At 38.8% G+C, this 21,072-nt stretch overlaps 2 protein-coding genes across 5 annotated transcripts in view; both read left to right on the top strand.

Moving 5' to 3' along the window:
* The first annotated feature begins 508 nt into the window (after nucleotides 1–508).
* LOC120426460 (alanine--glyoxylate aminotransferase 2-like) lies at nucleotides 509–14,716 on the top strand. Its single transcript, XM_039591224.2, has 7 exons — nucleotides 509–929; nucleotides 7,165–7,283; nucleotides 11,714–11,948; nucleotides 13,212–13,305; nucleotides 13,485–13,687; nucleotides 13,754–13,973; nucleotides 14,031–14,716. The coding sequence occupies exons 1-7, from the start codon at nucleotides 856–858 to the stop codon at nucleotides 14,556–14,558; spliced, it is 1,473 nt and encodes a 490-aa protein (XP_039447158.1). The 5' UTR covers nucleotides 509–855; the 3' UTR covers nucleotides 14,559–14,716.
* Nucleotides 14,717–18,058: 3,342 nt separating this feature from the next.
* Nucleotides 18,059–21,072, top strand: part of LOC120426459 (RING finger protein unkempt-like) — a 31,535-nt gene continuing 28,521 nt past the window's right edge. For 2 of the 4 annotated variants that reach the window (XR_008212040.1, XM_039591221.2), the window contains exons 1-2: nucleotides 18,059–18,367; nucleotides 18,462–18,671. Coding sequence is in view for 3 of the 4 variants with exons in the window: in XM_039591221.2 (XP_039447155.1) it covers nucleotides 18,303–18,367; nucleotides 18,462–18,671 (275 nt within the window). In the remaining variant the exon portion in view is untranslated. Of the gene's footprint in view, nucleotides 18,368–18,449; nucleotides 18,672–21,072 lie in introns of all 4 variants that reach the window. The other 2 variants (XM_039591222.2, XM_039591223.2) reach the window with 2 other exon arrangements.

The following is a 21,072-nucleotide window of genomic DNA, read 5'->3' as shown; positions in this document are numbered from 1 at the left end:
TTATAAAAAAGTTCAATAAAGGCATATTTAATTTCAAAAAATTTCACGAATCATTAGTTTTACGAAGCATTATGTACCAATACGGGTGGTAAGAGTGGATCACATAGAGCTAATTGAGACCCCCGAGACAATTATGCAGTGAACTAGTTTATAAATATGCTGCATTTTTGTAAAATTTTAATATAATTTGTGTACCATAAAGAGATTTTATTTTAACTCTAATTGTTAAATATCGCTAAACAGAGTGTTTTTTGATTTCGCAGTTTTTTTTGCTGATCATGCTTAGTGCTTTCAGTTTAAACAAATGATGATAAGCTTCCGATTTGAGAGTTCAACATCCTTTTCATCCTCATCACCATTTACATTTTACCCCATCCATATCATATGGTCTGTCTAGTCTCTCATCATGAGCAACGCGAGAGTCAAATCAACTTCTCCCGTCAAGAGTTTTTGAGAGATCGTACGACGAATACAAATAGTAGCGAGCCTCCACCGTTTTGACTCAGTTTGACGTTATCATTCCGATGAAAAGCATCAACCTCCTCCTCCTCCTTTGTGGTGTCTAAGCGGGGTCGTTTGCGGCTTAGCAGCACGGCGTGGCACAGCTGGCAAATCCTTCCACACCATCTACAACAACAGCAAAAAAACACACGAATATAGGTTGTGTACTATTTTTAAAGCCAGTTGATTGAACTCTTTGGGACGTCCTCGACCTTAGAGCAGTGTTTCTTTTTGGTGTAGAATAAAAAAATAGCACGTGCGCAATAGCCATCAACCCACCAAAAAACAAGTACCTTTTCGTGTGTGAAATTAAGATTTTGTTTGTTTTGTGTGAGAATAAAAAATTGTGAATCCATGCAGCACATCATGGAAGCCAAAGAAGATATGCCGAAAAATGATACCATTAAGCTTCGCAACAAGCATATCGGGTGAGTAAATTAAAGTAAACTTGTGTAAAGTATAAACAAAATCTGTCTTGAACAAAAAATCTTAGTTTCAGTTGCGTTACGTAAGAATCAAATTCTATATCCACTTTGGTGTTTGTTATTTTTGTAACGGTCTGTTTGGCTAAGCGAGTCCTGTGCTATTTAAAAGTTCACAAGATACACAGCACGTCTATTTTCAATCAAAAGTATAAAAAATAAAGCCACCATTTAAATATATTTAAAATGAACAACGGTTGTACAATGCAATATAAATCAATACTACTGTTTTGTAAACCGATTTTTTTACTAGTTTCTTAGTATTAATGAGGTTTTCTTTCAAAATTTTCTAATATTCAAAATTATTTTGAACGAACCCAAATGGTTGAGCGTTTACCAGAATGCATCTCTATGTTTTGACAAAAAATAAAGATTTCTGAAAAAAATACTTTCAGTATACTGAAAATTAAAACTATTTTTTTTTGTTTTGTATGCAAATTTAACTTTTAACTTGACGAATACCGTAATCTGGGCGAATCGGGACTTCAGTCTGAATAGGGACAGCAGTTTTTAGAACTCTTAAAGCTTTTAAATTTGGAAATGGATGTACACTAGGGTGACAATAAAAAAATCGACATCAGAGATACCATCTGACTCGATTCATAATGCAAAAATAAGTATCTGTGCCAATTTTGAACCAAATCGGATCCTGATTTTTGGTGATTTTTCCAGAAAAAAAATATTTTCTTGTATACTTCCTATATACCCCTTGTATACTTTCAAGTATATAAGCCGATTTCTTTTCATCGCATTGCTAATAACTCATCAGGATCAACTCGGATCGTCTTGCACCCTTCTACAAAGTTGTAGGTAATTAAATTTCCTACAAGAATCTCACACTTGGTCAATTTTGAGCGAGACCTGCGCCACCTGCTGCAAAAATCCTGAAGCGATGTTTTTCCCCATACCTTTTTGTGATTTTCCACATATAAACTTAAACGATGAAAAGCGACCCCTTAGCCTTAACCGATTTGGCTCAAAATTGGCACTGTTACTTGTTTTTGCCTAATGAATCGATCCAGGGGGTATCTCTTGCGATTTTCCGAAATTTCCAATTTTTCTTGTAACCCTAATGTACACATTTTGTTGGTCTGAGTCTGTTCTAACCGAAACCAACCAGAAAAATCAAAATATTGTGTTCCAAAATGGTTAAAACTGCTGTCTCAATTCGCCCCATGTGTCCCGATTGACCACAGTTTACGGTATAAAATAATTTGATTTGAAAATGTCTTACTCTTGCAAAATTTAACTACAATCCAAATGGCAAATATTCCACTCTTGACCAACGGTAACTGTTATCATGTTTTATATAGGGGAGAGTGGGGAGACATGATCCCCTTTTTTTGTATCGCACATAACTCTGTCAATTTCTCACAAAACTATAAACTTTTTGCATGAGTTGAAAGCTTAAACATTCATCTATGTTTGGCTTATGAGGGTATTTCATCAGATTAACTCTTCGAATCATGCCAAGCGTTTTAAAAAAATATTTTAAACGGGCATTTTAAAAATGTTAGGGGTAACATGATCCCCCTTTCAACATTCTGAAGAAATCTTAAGCAAAATGTTTCTTATTCACCCAAACTTTTAATTCTCTATAAGTTACAGCAATTTCACATAAAACCTGTACGTTTGTGTTCAGCGCCGTACCTAGGGGTTGGCGCAGTTGGCGACCGCCAAGGGCGCCAGCCCTTGGGGGGCGCCGAAATCGATGATAGTACAAAATTTTCATGTCAGTTATAACATTCTCATTAGGTATTTGCAACAGAATGGGTGCCAAATTATAAAGTAGAACTATAAATAACTAAATAATTTGGTTTAAAATATAAAAAAATATGAGTTGGGTGCGTTAAATCAATTATATGAATATTTCTACCGAAGTGTTTTTGAAAATTTATTTTTTTATCAAAGAAGGGGCGCTCAAGTGGCAGAAAGTTCAAGGAGTTCTGAAAGAGCTTCTCAAAATGAATACAGCATTAAAGTTTGGAACATTGTATAAAGAAGTTTAAGTAATACCTTCCAGACTACAAAAATTTACAACTATATGTTATTTTAATTTGGATGTAAATCACAATCAGCCAAAAATGATGGTCATATTTCGAGCTTCTTTGAAATCGGAATTATTTTTACATTTTAGGCCGTTGCAAATATTTTTCAAAGTTTATGTCGCCCCCCCCCCCAGCTTTACGAACAGCAGAACAAAGGAAAGGGAGCGTTTTTTTGGGCTCTTATTCACCCTCTCTGGCTTGCTTTCGCTGCCGCTGCTGCCCATTTGAAATTTTTCTTGACCGATTCCTTCCGAAGTGCATACACCGCTTTTAAATGCAAATTCGTGCATTGAAATTTGCCTGCTCTTTTTTCAAAATACTAGTGTTTTGAAATAGGAAAACTTCTTTAAATTTTCACTAATAAAACCAATATTTTTTCAAGAAAAAAAATATTTTTCAGAGCACGCAAAATGATCTAAACATCACTTTTTCAGTTTTAGCTTAACCGGTGTTGTTTATTTTTTTAATCGTCTAAAAAGCTTTGGTAATGAGAAACGATTCAAACTTTTTTTTTTCAGTTAAAAACAAAAAAAAAATTTTTTTCAAGGTTTGAAAACATTGATATAGCTTTGCTTAAAAAAATAATTTTCTGAAACATAAAATTTAATATCACGAATTAAAAATATACCGATCAAAAAAATCAATGCAAAATATAATTATAAATATAAAATTATGATAAATATTCTCAAGCCTCGTATGGGCGAATCACTTAAAATGATTAAAAATTTCTTATCTTGATATTTTTGCCCAAATATTAAAATAAGTTTCATCATGAATTGCGCTGGATTTTGAATGATCTTTAATTGATTTTGACGAAATATGGTTCTGCCGCTGCATGTTGAAAAATTAGACTTCAATGCCGGTTTGCTCTTTTGTACTAAGCTTGCTGGGATTCCTATCTAGATAAAACAAAAGAGGACACGGGCATCGAACAATATTTTTTTTATTTTGAAGAAAGATTTTTTTCTTTTTTCTAATTGCACCAAAATGAAATCCAAAGCCAAATCAACTAATTATTTTACGAATCCGGTAAAGTTCTTTGCTTATACAATAAATTTAATACTAGATCATATTTATACAGGCTTAGAAAAAAATATCAAATTTGCCAACAAATTAAAGCAACATTTATAGTTCAATTCTGTGCATTTATCTGAAAAATAAATTAATAAAAAACAAAATCTACACTGAAAGAAACTGACATAGCAAAACCAAGTGCTTTTTCACGTGAGCTCCTCAAAAATTCGGCACAACAATTTCACATGCTTTTCCTTTGACTCGATTATGTTTAACATGACACATGGATGTGATATTCATTTGAAATCAGCTGATGGCAAGCTAATCCTTTTTCATTCTTTTATCGCAAGGTGTTCATTTCAGATTCACATGAATTTCACTTCGATTTGCCCCATTTGACTTTTCCCATAATTTCGAAGAGAAAAACACGTGAGATTGAAATGTATGGGCATTGAACGGTGTTCGGTGAAAAAATTTCATTCGTATAAGATGGCGATGAACGACGGACGTATTCGACTAAGTCGTTTCTGTGAACAAATTCATATTAGTTTTTGGCTTTAAAATTAATGTTTTCGTCTAAAAACTTGTTGGTAAGTAATAAATTAATGAACCAGTTCGAATTTGCATAAATATTAATATTCTTCGTGTATTTTCAGCAAATCATGATCGAAGTGCTGAACGAGATGGTTTTCTATCACAGTGCCCTTGGCCACTCGATCCGGATAATCAAGGTCGATTCGGTGGGGGACACCACTCCGGAACTTTCGAGCCCGTATCAAGCTGTTAATCAAATCCAAGGTCCGGTTCCTGCAGCTACAGCGATACCACCACAAGCGCTCTCGGAAGCTGTTCCGTCGCCCGTGCACCTACTACGAGAAAACTGTGCCGCCGACACCGAACTTGTTTTTTTTTATTAAACCCTTTAATGGAGAGTTGTACGTGAAAATATGTAAAAAAAAAGGCCATCGGTCCAGTTGGTTTTTTGTTTAAATAATTTATTTAAAAAAATTACTTATTGTGCAATAAAGTGTGTTTGTAATCGCAACAAAAAATCTTTCTAGAAATATACAGAAAACTATACTACAATTTCAAGAACACATGAATTTCACTGGAAAACCATCCCATTTACACCACAAAATCATTCAAAATTCATGTGCACATCATTCCAAAGTCATGTGAGCTTTCACATCAAATTAACGTGTTTTACATTTAGATTTGCAAGTTCGTGCGATTGATTTTTTTCAAGTGATTTTCTCGTGACATTCACATGCCAAGTCGTATGGGGCAGATTCATGTGTAAAACATGTGATATTATCATGTGCCTTTCTTTCAGTGTAGCTTTCATTATCGTGTTATGAAATCTGAGAAAGATTCAGCCAACGTAATTCCCACAATAAATTTTCAAATCAACCTGTCTAATATTATTTAAAAATTAAACATAAAAATTAATAAATAACTGTGTTTCTGAATTTAACCATATTAAGGTCTCCAATTGCAATTATAAAATCAAAACTCATTGAAGCAATCATTGAAAATTAACCTCAATTTCAAATTTCTAGTAAATTTGTGAGGGGCGCCAAATTGATGCTTCGCCAAGGGCGCCGTGGACCCAAGGTACGGCTCTGTTTGTGTTCAAAATATAAAAAGTTTAGTATGTAAAATATTTAAAAACTTAAAATATTATTTTTTCGACCAAAATTAAGCATGTTAACAAAAGCTGAAAATTTTTGTTTAAAAATTTTTTGAAAAAAGGTACAAACTGCAGTAAGTTATGTACAACTATACTAAAGGAAACCATGTATGAAAACCCAGCCCAATTATTTAATCTTGAGGCAGATTCAAGTGACTGTAAAAATGCAGGGATCAAGTCTCCCTAAACTCACTTTTTTAAACAATTGATTGTAAAAATAGTATGACGATAAATTTAACATCAAATGCGTAAGGGTTTTGGAGTTGATAAGTTTATCAAACAATTCATGTATGAAAAATATTTTTTTGAATAATTTTTGAGTGTTTACTATACATATCAAAACAAAGAAAAAAAGATCTCTTGGAAGTTTTTTGCAGCTCGTTTCAGAAAAATGTGTGTAACTCAATCTAAACATTTTTTAATTTTTTTCTGTGTTTTCTACAATGAGTTATAGTTAATTTCGCACAACTTTCTAGAACAAAGCTAATTGTTTTACCCACATGCTGACGAGATACAGGCTTGGGATCAAGTGTCCCCGGGGATCAAGTCTCCCCACTCTCCCCTACATATAACTTTAAAAGTGAGCAAATTTAAAAAAAGTAAAAAATAGGTTTTTTATTGGCTTTTGTTGCTGGTACTTTTTAATCCGGCTGAAACTTTTTTGGTACCTTGGGTATGCCCAAAGAAGCCATTTTGCATTATTAGTTTGTCCATATAATTTTACATACAAAATTGGCAACTGTACAGTGTACATACAAAAATGATATATGAAAATTCAAACATCTGTATCTTTTGAAGGATTTTTTGATATATTATGTGTCTTTGGCAAAGTTGTAGGTATGGACTACACTGAACAAAAATGATTTTTTACACATTCTGGAAATTTATGAAAAGTTGACATGTCCCCTGAAACATATTAAAAAAAGTGTTTTTTGCAAATCAAGTTTTTGTGACAAAAAGTGAAATTAAAAATCACCAAAATTTTTGTATCGTTTATATTTTTTTCAGTGTAATCCTTATCCATACCTACCACTTTGCCGAAGACACCAAATCGATAAAAAAAACTTCAAAAATACAGATTCTTTAATTTTCATACATCATTTTTATATGGACAGCTGCCAAATTTGTGTGGAAAATTATATGGACAAACTAATAATGCGAAATGGCTTCTTTGGCCATATCAAAGGCACAAAAAAGGCGGATACAAAAAAAAATATATATACAAAAAAAATCGAATGACCGAAATCTCAGAGAATTGCTCAAGTTTTTTTTATTTGTATTGCTGTGTAATTAGTGTCAGATAAATTTATAAAATCAATTGTTATTCTTGACAGTTTTAGTTTATATTTATATCCTTCCACCTGAGACAAGACAAAGCCTATATTCTAAGTGCTGACCCAATTTCCCATTCCTCTCTCACTATTCGCAGCAAATCGTGCCAACTCTTCTACAAGACAGATCCTTTGAAAATAGTTCGCGGCCAAGGGCAGTACATGTACGACGAGGAGGGAACCCAGTACCTTGACTGTATCAACAACGTCGCCCATGGTAAGTGTCACCCGTGATGATTTCCGTTAAAGTTGGAATTTTATTTCTGATTTGGCCATTCAAACACTTTCATTCAGAAATTGTGGTAAAATGCAATTTCCACTTTCTCTATAATTCTAATATTAAATCAAAAGAGAAAAAAAGAACGAGAGAGCGAGAGAAAATAATAGTTTGTCTTTACGAGAGTCACAATGTCTGCGGGTTTCCTCTAGAAATCAGCTGAGCGTAAATAAAATCAAACCGTTGCCAAGAAACGGCGTGCGACGATGTTTATAGTTTTACTGAGAGAAGCACGTGTGACTTTGGCATATAAAGATATTTATGAATTTTAGATACGCCTACTTTAATACCGGTTTTTAGCTGGGTTTGGTTTTAAGATTTGTAATAATTAAGCATGAACAAGAAGGGAGCGTTTTCAGGAATAGCTTGTTCTTGGAAGGTGGGTTAATTGCCATTATAGTACTTTAAATGATAACATTCCACTTTTTAAAGCTTGTTGAACCAGTTACCTAATTGAGAAAAACCAGTTTTGATTGCATCTACTCAACTCTATAGTTGCTGATTTAATTATTGCAGTGATCATTGGTCAGTAACTAGCTCTTGAAGTTATGACTGAAATGGGTGTCACTTTTCATGCGAATTAAGGTGAAAGTTGGATTGAGATTTAATTTAAATGTTATTTAAACTTACCCGTTTACTACCCTAATCTTATTTAAATAAATTGTATCGAGTATGTATCATTATAAAACAAGTTCAAATAGATTTTAAATTAGATCACATTAGGATGTTTATGGTTGAGCTTGCAGTAAAGTACACTCACCCCCCGGTGGTTGGTAACTTTTTCGTTTGACACTTTTTTAGTTTGTACGCACACTGTCAAAACAAACGTTTGGTAGTGTATGTGAACTAGGGTTGACAAGAGTTGGTGTCAAACCATCGGAGTTTGAGTGTAGAATATAAGTGAAAATATATGCCGAGTCTTTGTTTGCAACCGTCAGCCTCTGTTGCTGTGGGTGTATATATTCGAATGCCATAAATATACAAACTCTACCGTCACGAAAAAAAAGGTGATAACAACACGAGCGAAAATAAATTTCAGTGAGTTTTTTTTCAGCCAGGTTGTCGCTGCGAAAAAATAAACAATTCTTTTATAAGTGATCACTCTTTGAAATAATGTGAACTATTTTTCACAATCTCACTTTTAACAGTTGCGTCTACTCTGAATGACGATAATCACTCGGAAGAAAGTACCTATCAGTCGTCATTATTTTCGCCGTTGACGCATTTGACCCCCTGGTTATCTCGTTTGACTTAAAGCCAACAGTCTAAACTCGGTTCGGCAATAACAGCAACTTCGTATCAATTCTTTAAAAAAAGATGTTTTGTTCAAATTTTCCGTTGATTCTAAACTTTGGTCAGCTTATCTTGTCTGGATCTGGACGCGGACGACGAGTGTAAATATTTGCCCTGAAGGAACTTGGTTTCCAGCAGGTTATCACTCCGTCCAGCTGATAGTGTTTACTATTCCAAGGCGTGCGCACTGCCACTACACAGAGAGGGGGAAGCACGTTTTTAAGTCCCAGCTGATAGTGTGAAATGGACCAACTAGCACGTGATAAGGGCATGCTTCCGAAGTCTGACTTGTTCACGCTCGTCATCATCGTGAGGGAACGGGTTGAGCTGACTTCACCAGCTGTTTGACCACGCTTGGTTATTTGATTTACGTCAATACTAAACCAATTATGTTGAATGCTTATTTAATATTGAGTTCACGTTCAATATAAGACACTTTTTTTGCACAAATATGAACAAAATATTCTTTGGTCCAGACACATTAATAGGTTGGATAGATTTTTTTTTCCAATGACAAGTCTTCCGAATGGAACAATTAAAACAATTCTTTTGAAACCTAAGCCAATGCAAATTAGCCTTACATAAGTTCCCCAATAGAGCCAATAGAGCTTTATGACGTTTCGCGTACACACACTAGCGCACCATTTAATTTTGCTGTCCGGACAAAATTTAACCTCAATATTTTTCGTGTACGTACACGCAATACATGCGCACGTAGATTACTCTATAGAACCAACTCCACCTGAACCAGATTTCTCAACACCATGACAGCCGTCCATTGCCGGCCGCTCCCATCTCCACTGCGCACTAGAGAACCTGGAGGCTCCAGGCTGGAGCTTATTTGAGAACGGCCAACTCAAACCAAAGGTATCAATCGAAGCACGAGAACTGTCAAACGGAGCTACCAAACGAGCAAAAGACAAAAAAAAAATTAAGGGGTCAAGGGCAAATCACCACGGTGTCCCCAAGTATGTTTTGCTTTGAGTTGGACGGTTTTTGGGAAGGTGAATGGTCTAAGGAGCCACCCTAGGCGAGTGGTTACGACCGTTTGCATTGTTGTTCGAATTCTTCCTGTGTTCTAATTTCTAATAGGAAAGCTTTTTCAATATCTAGATTAAATTTTCAAAAGGTCCTATCAGCATAGGAAACCCATGAGGGATAGGTTGTTATGAAAATTTAACCTTTCTTCTCATCTTTTATTGGATGAATTCTGTATCGCCCTGGCAATTTTTGGCGAGGTAATGGAGGTTTATTTCGAGGTTTATTTCAAATGCGCCTGCACGAAAGGGCAGGGGATCGAACCCCGCCGAGAACATTCATGTTTTCAGGAGCGTGGACAACTTTTAGAAATCCCAAACACCCTCCACCCCAAGTTTCCACGTGGTTAATGATGTCCCAAAAATTATAATACGAAAAACATTGTTTAAATGAGAAGTAAATTCACGAACTTTTATTAAAAACGTTTTCCTCATTAAACTGTTCAAGAAGTGTTATGTATCATAGAATGAAGAATAAATTTTGATTATTAAAAAATGCTTGTTTAAAAAAAACAAATTCACAGAAATGTTTTCATGTAAGAATATTTGTCCTAAAATTAGGTAGAGAACAGCATGTTTAATATATTAAATAACACCAAAAAATGTTTGATATAATGGCTAAATCACAAAAATAAATTATTAAAAGTCTTACTTTTATCTAGTGAAATAATTTAAATAACTGCTCATGTATGTAGATTCAGATTAGAAAAACTTACAACATAAGTACAGAATCGTGTTTCAAAGAATATCAAAACGACTAAGTGAAAGAATGGATAAAACAAAAAATAATACAGAAACAAGATTATTTATAAGGAGTGTAAAATTCATTAAAATAAGTATGAAGGACGATTATCTCTCATCTAAACCGCTAATGTTTGGAAGAAGTTTGAAACTCCCAAATATACACTCAAAGTGAAAAGTATCATTTTTTCAAGTTCACCCGTCGTCACCCTTTAAAAGGGTATCGAAAATGTACTGATTTTGACATACCCTTTTAAAAGGGTGACGCCGGGTGAACTTATGAAAAGGATAGAAAGTATCCTGGCCGCTTTATTGAGCGTTGTACAGCTCGAGGATGCTCAAATGTACTAAACAATACAAAAACTTGAAGCTGTGTGTAGTCAAATTAAACTGATTTAACAAATTTACCTTATCACTGTTAACAAACTGTCACTCACCCACTTCTAGAGGGTGCGAATTATTTTGTTTAAAGCGCGAGCGCGCGCGCAAAACACGGTAAATATTTGTGTTCTACAAGTAGCTTATCATCTCGTTGTCGGGACATCATCAGCGCCATCAACATCACTATAAGCGTGGCTGGGTTTCGCATACAGTCATCCCTCATATTCGGAACAGTTTACAGATCGGCCAATGTTCAAACAATCATAGCAAATCGATAATTGAACTTAATGATTTTCTTTTAACCTTCATTTGAAAGCTTTTCTTGCGATCTTTCGAATGCTGTATTAAACAACTGCAAATTGTAACTTTCGCATCAAGTTTTTGAAGAAAAACTTTGACCCTTGAAATCCACAAATTCGGAACACTTTTTTCTTACGGATGTAAACAAACTTTGGTTCTCTCTAGAGGTGGGACGACTGTACACGATTATATGAAGAACGACAAGGTTCATTGTTTGTTGTCTATTTGCACACCCTCGAGCAAAGTGCAATTGGACCTGTAATGGGACCAGTCAACTTTGCATTTATTATTTATAATGCCCGAGTTGAGTTTCGCAAACAAAATTATCTGTCTCGTATAAACATGTGTACGTTACCCGCTTACGCATAAATATCCCATGTTGACCACGGACGGACGGGGCGACACCTCGCAAGACCGGATTTACAGGCTGTTGTAGCAGGGCAGCACGTGGTCCAACCGCCACATGGCATTTTTGCAGACAACTCCTTCGTCAAGGTTGAGATCTTGAGCAGCTTACACAAGCCCAAATGTGATGCAATGCGACACACTTTTTGACAGTACCTGTATATTTTTAATCCGATTTTAATAAATTAACTCGCCTTTTCCTCTTTCCAACAGTTGGCCACTGCCACCCCAAGGTGGTGGAAGCCGGATCTCGCCAGCTGGCAACGCTGTCCACCAACAATCGCTTCCTGCACGACGAGCTGGTCAAGTGTGCCCAAACGCTGGCGGCAAAGATGCCCGGCGATCTGTCCGTTTGCTACTTTGTCAATTCCGGCTCGGAGGCGAACGATCTGGCGCTAAGGCTGGCACGCCAGCACACCAAACGGCACGAGGTCATCACGCTGGATCAGTGAGTGCGGTTTATATTGAAAATGTTTAATTGCGGAGAAGATTCGCTCATTAAGAACTACCTAATTTCCACACCTTTTTTCCACAAGAAACCGGACTTGGACTGACTTGAGGCCGCGTCCCCCACCTTGCTCCATAAAACGAAAACGAAAACGAGAAGATTCGCTTTTTAAGAACTAACTAATTGAAATTTATTAGTTTCTCTTCAATTTGTTAGGTCGAATGAAATTGTAATCTAATTATTGAACAAAACGGGTTTTAAAATGATTTGGTGTCTTTGGCAAAAAAACTACTGAAAACAACCGTTTTAAATGGTTCAGTTTTAAATATGCAAGTCCAAATGTTTGCATAAGGCTTTCTAGGCCCAGTGAAAAAAATATAATTTAACTCAAAAATGACGAACTCCTCGTCACAGTGTCCTGATGCAAACAATGATCGAGCTGTAGCTGTCACAGCCCTGCGAAGTATGTTGGCTGACATATCGGGCAGTCAGTCAAATAAACCAGCTAGAAATCGCTTGACAAAAAAAAATTGCTAGAAAGAGATAGGAAACCTGATGCAAACAAACGTCCAGCTGTCATGTAAACATACTTTGAATGTGTTGGTAAATTTCTGACTAGAAAGCCTTATTAGTTGTAAGTAGCTTTCATGCGACACCAAGTGGCAGCTTTGGAAACTAGCCTTTCAGATTTGGTTATTATGGTTATGCTTGTGACATTACCAATGCACTTTTTTCACTGAATTTGATCTTGAAACTAAAAAAGCGTGTAAACGTAGGTTTGTTCAATTGATTGTTTGTATCAAACAATTTTCACAATGCCAATCGAAAAGTTGAACAGTCTAGTCAGTTTATCGGTTCAGCCTGACCCCCACATCTTTGAGCCTCAGATCCAGATCTAAATAAAACGTTATCTTTCGCAGACTTCGAATCGTTAAGATAACCCGTCTGGGCTTTGCCCTCTAAAAAGGCGAAATTTGTTCCCACGGCTTTCGTTACACTTTTGTTTGCAATGCCCTCCCTCTCTTATCTACCGATTTGAATTCTGCGAAGAAGGAAATATATTAGGGGAGGTTTTCCTTCAATAGCGACGACATGCCATCTAAGCTGCATAGCTATCGCGTTGGCTTGACTTGAATCATAGCTTAAAATTTTAAAGAATTAATTGGCGTGATGTCACAGTTTGGTAGTTTTAGATTATAATATGAATATTTTAAACTTAAAAAAGGTTACAATATAAATGAATACTAAATTTTCTCCTTGCAGTGCCTACCACGGTCACGTATCCGCCGTGATGGACATCTCGCCGTACAAGTTTAACCAACCGGGCGGCGATCCGAAGCCGGACTTTGTGCACGTCGTAAGTATCGAGGCTTGAATCGATATCATGTTCATCTTTCAACATTCTTCAAATCCGCGTGCCGAAAAAAAAATTCTCGAAAAGGCACCACCGAAAAACACACTTCGCCGCATCTTCGCGTGCATGCTGATGAAAGAGAAACGCAAAACACACAAAAAAACTACGAATTCCGTTCATAGGCACCCTGCCCGGACGTGTATCGTGGCAAGATCCGGGATTGCGATTTTCCCGAGGGTACTGATCTGGGCCAGCTGTATGCGGACGAGGTAGCGCGACTGGTCGAAAGCAGCCCGAGCGGCATCGCGGCCTTTATTGCCGAAAGTTTGCAGAGTTGTGGTGGACAGATTATCCCGCCGAAGGATTACTTCAAGAAGGTGTACAAGTGAGTTCTGGATAGTTATTGTTGGTATTAACGGTAGATTTGACTGACCTTGGCTTATTTCTATAGGATTATCCGCGATGCCGGAGGTGTCACGATTGCCGATGAGGTTCAGGTGGGCTTTGGCCGCATTGGCACCCACTACTGGGCCTTTGAGCCGCACGAGGTCATTCCAGATATCGTGACCGTGGCCAAACCGATGGGCAATGGACATCCGGTCGGCGCCGTCGTCACCACGCCGGAAATTGCCGAAAGCTTTGCTTCCACCGGAGTTTGCTACTTTAATACCGTAAGCCAACGCGCAACTCATAGTTCTTCCAACATCTAAACCTAACTTTAATTTCAGTACGGTGGAAATCCAGTCTCCTGTGCGATCGCGAACGCCGTTATGCGGGTCATCGACGAAGAAAAGCTCCAGGAAAACGCTTTAAATGTGGGCAAGTACCTGCTAGAACAGTGTCGTGCGTTGCGTTTCGAGTACGAAATGGTCGGCGACATCCGCGGGACGGGGCTGTTTGTGGGTATCGAGCTGGTTACGAATCGTAAGGCGCGAACACCGGCCACCAAGACCGCCAAAGCTGTGGTGGATCGGATGAAGAAGGTGCACAAAATTCTCGTCAGCAGTGACGGGCCGGACGATAACGTGATCAAGCTGAAGCCCCCGATGGTGTTCAACGCCGGGAATGCGGACCAGTTTTTGTACGCAATACGAGAATGTTTGAGCTTTATGGAGAATCTAGAAAAGGGCCAGGTGAACGGAGGCAGCGAGTCGAGATCGACGGTTCCGATGCCGGCATCGGTCACCGGAGGGTTGTGTAATCTGGCCAACGGCGCCCTCAGTGAAAAGCGTGATCAAATGATCAAGTCTGTTTGAAGCTTCACGACCGGTTTTAACTGATTTATATATTTTAAATAACGAAGCAATAATACTTATTTGTTTTAAAAATAGGTAAGAAATAAACCATACTCTTAAAATTTTAAAGAACTTACTTCCACTTTTCATTTGATGTAATAAAATATTGTCTTATTTTACAGTGCTACCATTTATTACCGAAAGAAAATACAAAAAAAAAAAACGATAAGACAAAGAGACTCGGTTCCCTATACCTTCTCTACTTCCCGCTCAGTTTCAGCTTGGTCGACTACCACTTGGAACGTTCTTCCAACGATTTCGACATCGACAGGCCCCCTTTCCGCGACCAACTTGATGAGTTTCACTTACCAACTGCTTTGCTGTTCTAGATTTGTTAACACTTACAGACAAAACCACGCATTTAGATTTTTAATGAAAATGGAATGAAGCACCTGAAAACAATCCAAGGGAAGCATGGAGCAATAATGTTAAGAATCACTATTTTAAGTATTGCTGAACTGCCAAATAAGAGGGCAACCGGTCTAATCAATGTCTTGTACAGGGTTAGCTTCGTGTCGGGTTGCACTCAATCAGATGTCAAGGTTATCCATAATCCAAAGGCGCGATTCGTAGAGTGGATACGAATGTGGATCTCTAGGCTGGTGTCGTTGCCGGCCGTTACCAGTGATCAGTAGTACACGAACTCGCTCACCTCCCCCAGCACATCGCCATCCATAGCTAAAGGGGGTGAGTCTTGGGGGGGGGGCAATGCCCTTCGAGCCACCCTCCCATGTACTTTGTTTGCGTCGTATTCATGGCCAATCCAATCCGTCTTGCGTCGAGCCGGTTTCAACCCTTTTCACCGTCTTTAGGTCTCTCGCTATTGTATCAATGTCGTCCGTAAGTAGTTGGATTGTCCTGTTGCATTATCACGATCCTCTAGCCAGCGCTTCTTTAACTTGAAGACCGTTTTCTGCTGTTTCAGCGATTGTTTGTATCGCGCTACGTTCTCCTCGGCTATTAGCTTCACCGCATAAGCTGCGTTCTTCTCGTCGAGTAGCAGCTGGCACTCCTCATCGAACCAGCGCTGTTTCCTGTTTTTTTCGCTGTTGGCTTGGTAGGCTCGCTTCCATCTGCTGCTCGAAGACAGCCGTGTCTTGCAGCCGCTCAGTGTTAAACGGCAGTGGATATTCGCACCTCGATACGTGCGGATATTCCGTGTTTCCGAGAAAAATCAGCCGTCGATTTGTGTTTTCGTTCGTTGGTTAGGTGATGTCCAAGCTTTGTGGATTTCTGCCCGGGGGAAAACGTGCTTCGTACCACTATAGCGTAGGAAGCTGCGATATTGATGCACCGCTGGCCGTTGCTGTTCATGACGGTTTACATCTTCTCGCTTTCCTTGTGGGCGTCCATATCTCCGATGACGATCTTGACGTCCCTCTGCGGGCAGCTGTGGAACTTCTGTGGTGAAGTTGGTTCAAATCATGGATTATCAACATTAAAAAATTTTTGAGTGTCAGCTCGATTTGTCACACCATCTAGGGGAACCATACCCTTTTCAGCCTATTTCTATTATCGGTCTATCAGCACTTTGATCATGAATTACAGCTTTCATAAAGTGTTTTGACCTCGGTTTTGACTGTTCCAAAGCAGGCTTGCCACATGTACAGATATTCTGGGCACAGACCAAACACTCAATCAAGTATAACTTTAAAGAAAAATATTTTTATCAAAAACTGAACAAGCAAAAAGATGCAAAAAATGTTTATCTTTTTAGTGTAGTTTACAAAAACTACTCAAATGTATGTTAATTGTAAAAATAATTAGTTTTAGTGTTTGGTCTGTGCCCAGAATATCTGTACGTGTGGCAAGCCTGTTCCAAAGTAATAAATAGCTCAAATCTAGATTAAATTTTCAAGACATGGGTTTCTTAAGGATTTCCTATGCAGATAGGACCTTTTTAAAATTTAATCTAGAAATAAAAGTGAGCAAGCAACTCTCCATTGTTGATAAATACATCTGAAAATGTTGATTTAATAGCAGAAAATGGCAAAAGTGAAGAAAATTTGCCGAACGACTAAAAGTGATTAAAATGGGTATATTTCCCCTACTTTAGTTGGGGATGGTGGGGCAAGAGGAACAATCGCTCGTACGGCCGTATTTTTTACAATTTTTGATTATTTCCAGTATGAGGAATTGTTGCTAGCGGAAAGGGGGCCTGCCAAAACGACGTAAACGCCACGGGGCATAGATTTAATAAAGTTTTTTTTTCAAAACCTTTGTTTTCTTATAATATTTGGAAAGTACAAATAAGGCTTAGGGTTCGTTTTAAGGTTCATTTTATCAAACTGCTATTTTTCCTAGATCAGTAGTGCCCTACAAATGACTTGCACCTATTATAAAGTATGATTTAAACTTTTGGTTTTTTTTTCGTTGAGAGCTTTTAAAAAATCTTGTTCAGGTAGGGCAAATGTACCATATGGATTTTGAGTATGGAATAAAATAGAGTCCATGCTAAATACAGTGATATTATGAAAATTTCCTTTTTTTCATCAAAGCAATAATTTTTTTTTTTTCGTAAAAACGATCTAATTTTTTGCAAAATATTATTATTTATTTTAAAAATGAGAGAAACGTTTCAAAATTGTTTCAAATACATTCTAATCTAATTTCTGTATCTAAGTGATAACAGTTCAATTGTTACCAAATTAACACATTGTTTCATGCATTGCTCTTCATGCCGTTCGTCTTGCCCCACTAGTTGAGTAGAACGTACGGAAAATCAAAATTTTTAAAATCATTTTTTTAGATTAAAAAACATGATTTTTAAAAACTCGTTCTGTCAAAGTCTTAGTCAAGACCTGGAATAAGATGATTATAAAAAATCCGACAGATTTTTAACGTTTTTGATGGGTTATAACGAGCATTTCCTTAGCTTGTTACACTTGCCCCACTTTCCCCTACTACAAAAGATACATACTTAGTAATTATTATCATAGTATGTATTGACGTAACAGAACAAATCCAGAGTTTTTTTTTTTTAATAGGTCCTATAAACATATATATGTTAATGTTTTTTTTTCAGAGTGTTTTTTGAAAAGGTCCTATAAGCTATTGTCTTTTATAATATGAATATCAAGCAAAACAATGTAAAAGGGCCGAAGCCGAAGTGTAAACAAAGAGCCTATCCTGCTCGCGTCAGTTGATGTTTACATTAGGAACGAGCAGGATAGGCTCTTTGTTTACACTTCGGCTTCGGTCCTTTTACATTGTTTTGCTTGATATGAGTACACTCAACCTCCGGTGGTTGGTCACTTTTTCGTTTGACACTTTTTTAGTTTGTACCCCGTTGGTTGGTCAAAGTCAAACTAAAAAGTGACTAACTGTCACTTTTTACACGGCGCTCAAGCACACTATCAAAACAAACGTTCAGTCTTGCGATCAGTAGTGTGTGTGAACCTAGGTGTGAACTCCGTGTAAAAGGGATGCCATACTAAAAAGTGACCCCGTTAGTTTGACAACAGTTGGTGTCAAACCATCGGGGTTTGAGTGTACACTTTTTAAAGTGGACCGGGCTTTGGGTTCACCTTTCGTTTTCACCTCATCATCTTGGGCGTTGAAACGGCGGAAACTGCAAGAAAATTGTGTCCCGACTGCAGCAAACAGACGCTGTCAGACGCTAGATCAGACTTTTGATCAAAACAAACGCGCCCGCAGCGCCCTCGCAGCGACTTTGCAGCGAAGCTTGAATAAACAAACCATAAAATGGCGTCGTCAGACCCGAAAGGAGGGCTGCTGAGCACCCAAACAGAAAAGCCAAATCATTACACGTAAGTAGCGGTTTTGCGGTCCAAAAGTGGTCCCAACTTGTAGCTCGGGTTGAGGCGCGTCCGGAGATGTATAAATGTGCAGTTTTCGTTGCAGATACCTGAAGGAATTTCGTGTGGAACAGTGTCCGTCGTTTCTGCAGCATAAATGCAACCAGCACCGACCCTTCATCTGTTTCAATTGGCACTTTATGAATCAGCGACGCCGTCGGCCAGTGCGTAGACGCGACGGTTCGTTCAACTACAGTGCGGACAACTATTGCACCAAGTACGACGAAACGACCGGAATCTGCCCGGACGGAGATGAGTAAGTATCCGCGGGGCCAGATTTTTCAAAGGTTTTTTTTGCGTATTTGCTTGCGCTGGAAGTGAGCGAAAAAAAGTTCTTTCTCCTCTCCGCTCCCCGTCTCACTCTGTCCTTTATCCCACCATCATGGGTGCTGGAAGCGCGAGGCGGCCAACAGAGATCCGAGAGGGCCATGAAGAACAAAATGCCATCACCACAACGCGATCTGTGTGTGTACGTGCGTTGATGATTGTATGTGACAGCGTGCATCTGGTGGTCGTGTGCGAGAGCGGGACGCAGCGATCAAAATATTTTTGTTTTTTACACCTCTGGTGCGCGCTCTCTCGCTTTTGTTGCCTTGCATAATAGCCGCCCCGCGCGTTGTTTTACGTCGGATCGTGCGTGAGTGTTTGTGTGCGTGGCAAAATTACTGCGAGGTGCGCGCATGTGTTGGTGGTGTTGTGACAGTGTGTATTTACTACAGGTGTAAGTGCGAGCACAGTGGGCCAGGAGGGTGGTGGAATGTGGGCAGAATTATGAGTGATTCAAATTGGATTGTGTTTTTTTTTGTAATTCATTGTGTATTGGGAACGGAAACTATTCAGTGAGAACTTAACACCAAACTAAGGGAAGAGCATGTATTTCCATCAGGCGCCTAATGATGACTCATCAGCACTTTGACGTTCGGTTACAGCTTCTAAAAAGTGTTTTCAACGGGATAGAAATAGGCAGCAGCTTAATAGGAAGTGAACAAACCTTTACTTTTTTTTATGAGGTCCTATAAACAATAATCTGCGATTTTTTCATTAGGCCTCATAAACATAAGGCTTTCTAGGCCCAGTGAAAAAAATATAATTTAACTCAAAAATGACGAACTCCTCGTCACAGTGTCCTGATGCAAACAATGATCGAGCTGTAGCTGTCACAGCCCTGCGAAGTATGTTGGCTGACATATCGGGCAGTCAGTCAAATAAACCAGCTAGAAGTCGCTAGACAAAAAAAATTGTTAGAAAGAGATAGGAAACCTGATGCAAACAAACGTCCAGCTGTCATGTAAACATACTTTGAATGTGTTGGTAAATTTCTGACTAGAAAGCCTTATATAAGACACAATAGGACCTTTTCAAAAAAAAAAAAAAAAAAAAAAAAGCTCGATATGTAAACATTGATTGTATCCATATCCATCAACATTTCATAAAGCCATTAGGCAAATTGATCCGAAAAAAAAAAACAATTTAAGAATTTTAAACTTGCTGCAAAAATACAAGTCAGACCAAAGTTAAAAGAAGGATAACAATGTCATAAATGTCATATCGAGTGTAAAGATTGAAATAATTTTTAGATACAAGTTGAATGCGTAACAAATAGAGACATTGTTACATGAACCGAATCAATATCAGGAAAATTGTCCACCTTTAGTAGCGCTGTGCACGTGCAGCACGTAAAGCAACAGCATGACGAAGAAAACGCGCGCGTCATCGCCATCTTTGATATTTCCAGTTTACGTCTGACAGCCGGAGACAGCGGTTGTTTTTTCTGCTGTTTTCGTGGCGCGGCACAGTGCTTACGGATGGAGGTGGAAGAATCCTCCGACGGGGACGAGTTTCGTTCCGTAAATGGAACGGGGAAGCGAAGGAAGACCAGCAACGGAGCCGTTGTCGGGGATGTCCCAGAGGAGAATCTTCTCAACAACAACAAGTTCAGCCCGCTGGCGGCGAACAACAACAACAATAACAATGGTATCCCAGCCAGGAAAGGAAGCGTCCCACCGGTTCCAGTGGTTCCAGTGGCCAAGAAACCACCACCTCTGGTGGTAAAGAATACGAGCTACGCCAAGCTGAGGACTGTAATGTCGCCGTGCACAACCAAGCCAAGTTACAAGCTAACTCCGTTTGGGATCAAATTGCTGTGTTCCTCCGAGGAGCGTTTTGAGACCGCGCGGGCCCACTTGATTGCGAACAAAGTGGAGTTCTACACCCACGAGAAACGAAGCGAGCGGCAACTCCGCGTCGTCGTCCGAGGACTTCCGTCGGCTTCACCTGAATTCGTCAAGAAGAACCTCAAGGAATCGCAAAACCTGGATGCTGTGGAAGTGCACGCCATCAAGAGAAAGGGAGAGTTCGCTTCGTCAGAGGAAACCCCGTACATTGTTACGTTCCCCAAGGGGTACACCAGCCTCAAGCAGCTGAGAGAAATCAAGCGCTTGAGAAGATTTCACATCCGGTGGGAGGCCTACCGGAACAAGCGACCGAACGTGACCCAGTGCAGGAACTGCTTGCAGCTGGGTCATGGAACCAGGAACTGTCACCTCAAGGGGAGGTGCAACAACTGTGGGGGTCCCCACAAGACGGACGAGTGCGAAGTCCAGGAAGCCCAGCCAAAGCGGTGCGCCAACTGCTCTGGTGCCCACGAAGCTACGGAC

Source organism: Culex pipiens, chromosome 1, assembly GCF_016801865.2.
Source record: "Culex pipiens pallens isolate TS chromosome 1, TS_CPP_V2, whole genome shotgun sequence".
Taxonomy (NCBI): Eukaryota; Metazoa; Arthropoda; class Insecta; order Diptera; family Culicidae; genus Culex; species Culex pipiens.
The sequence above is the reverse complement of the archived record's forward strand: the minus strand, read 5'-3'. Positions and strand labels throughout refer to the sequence as shown.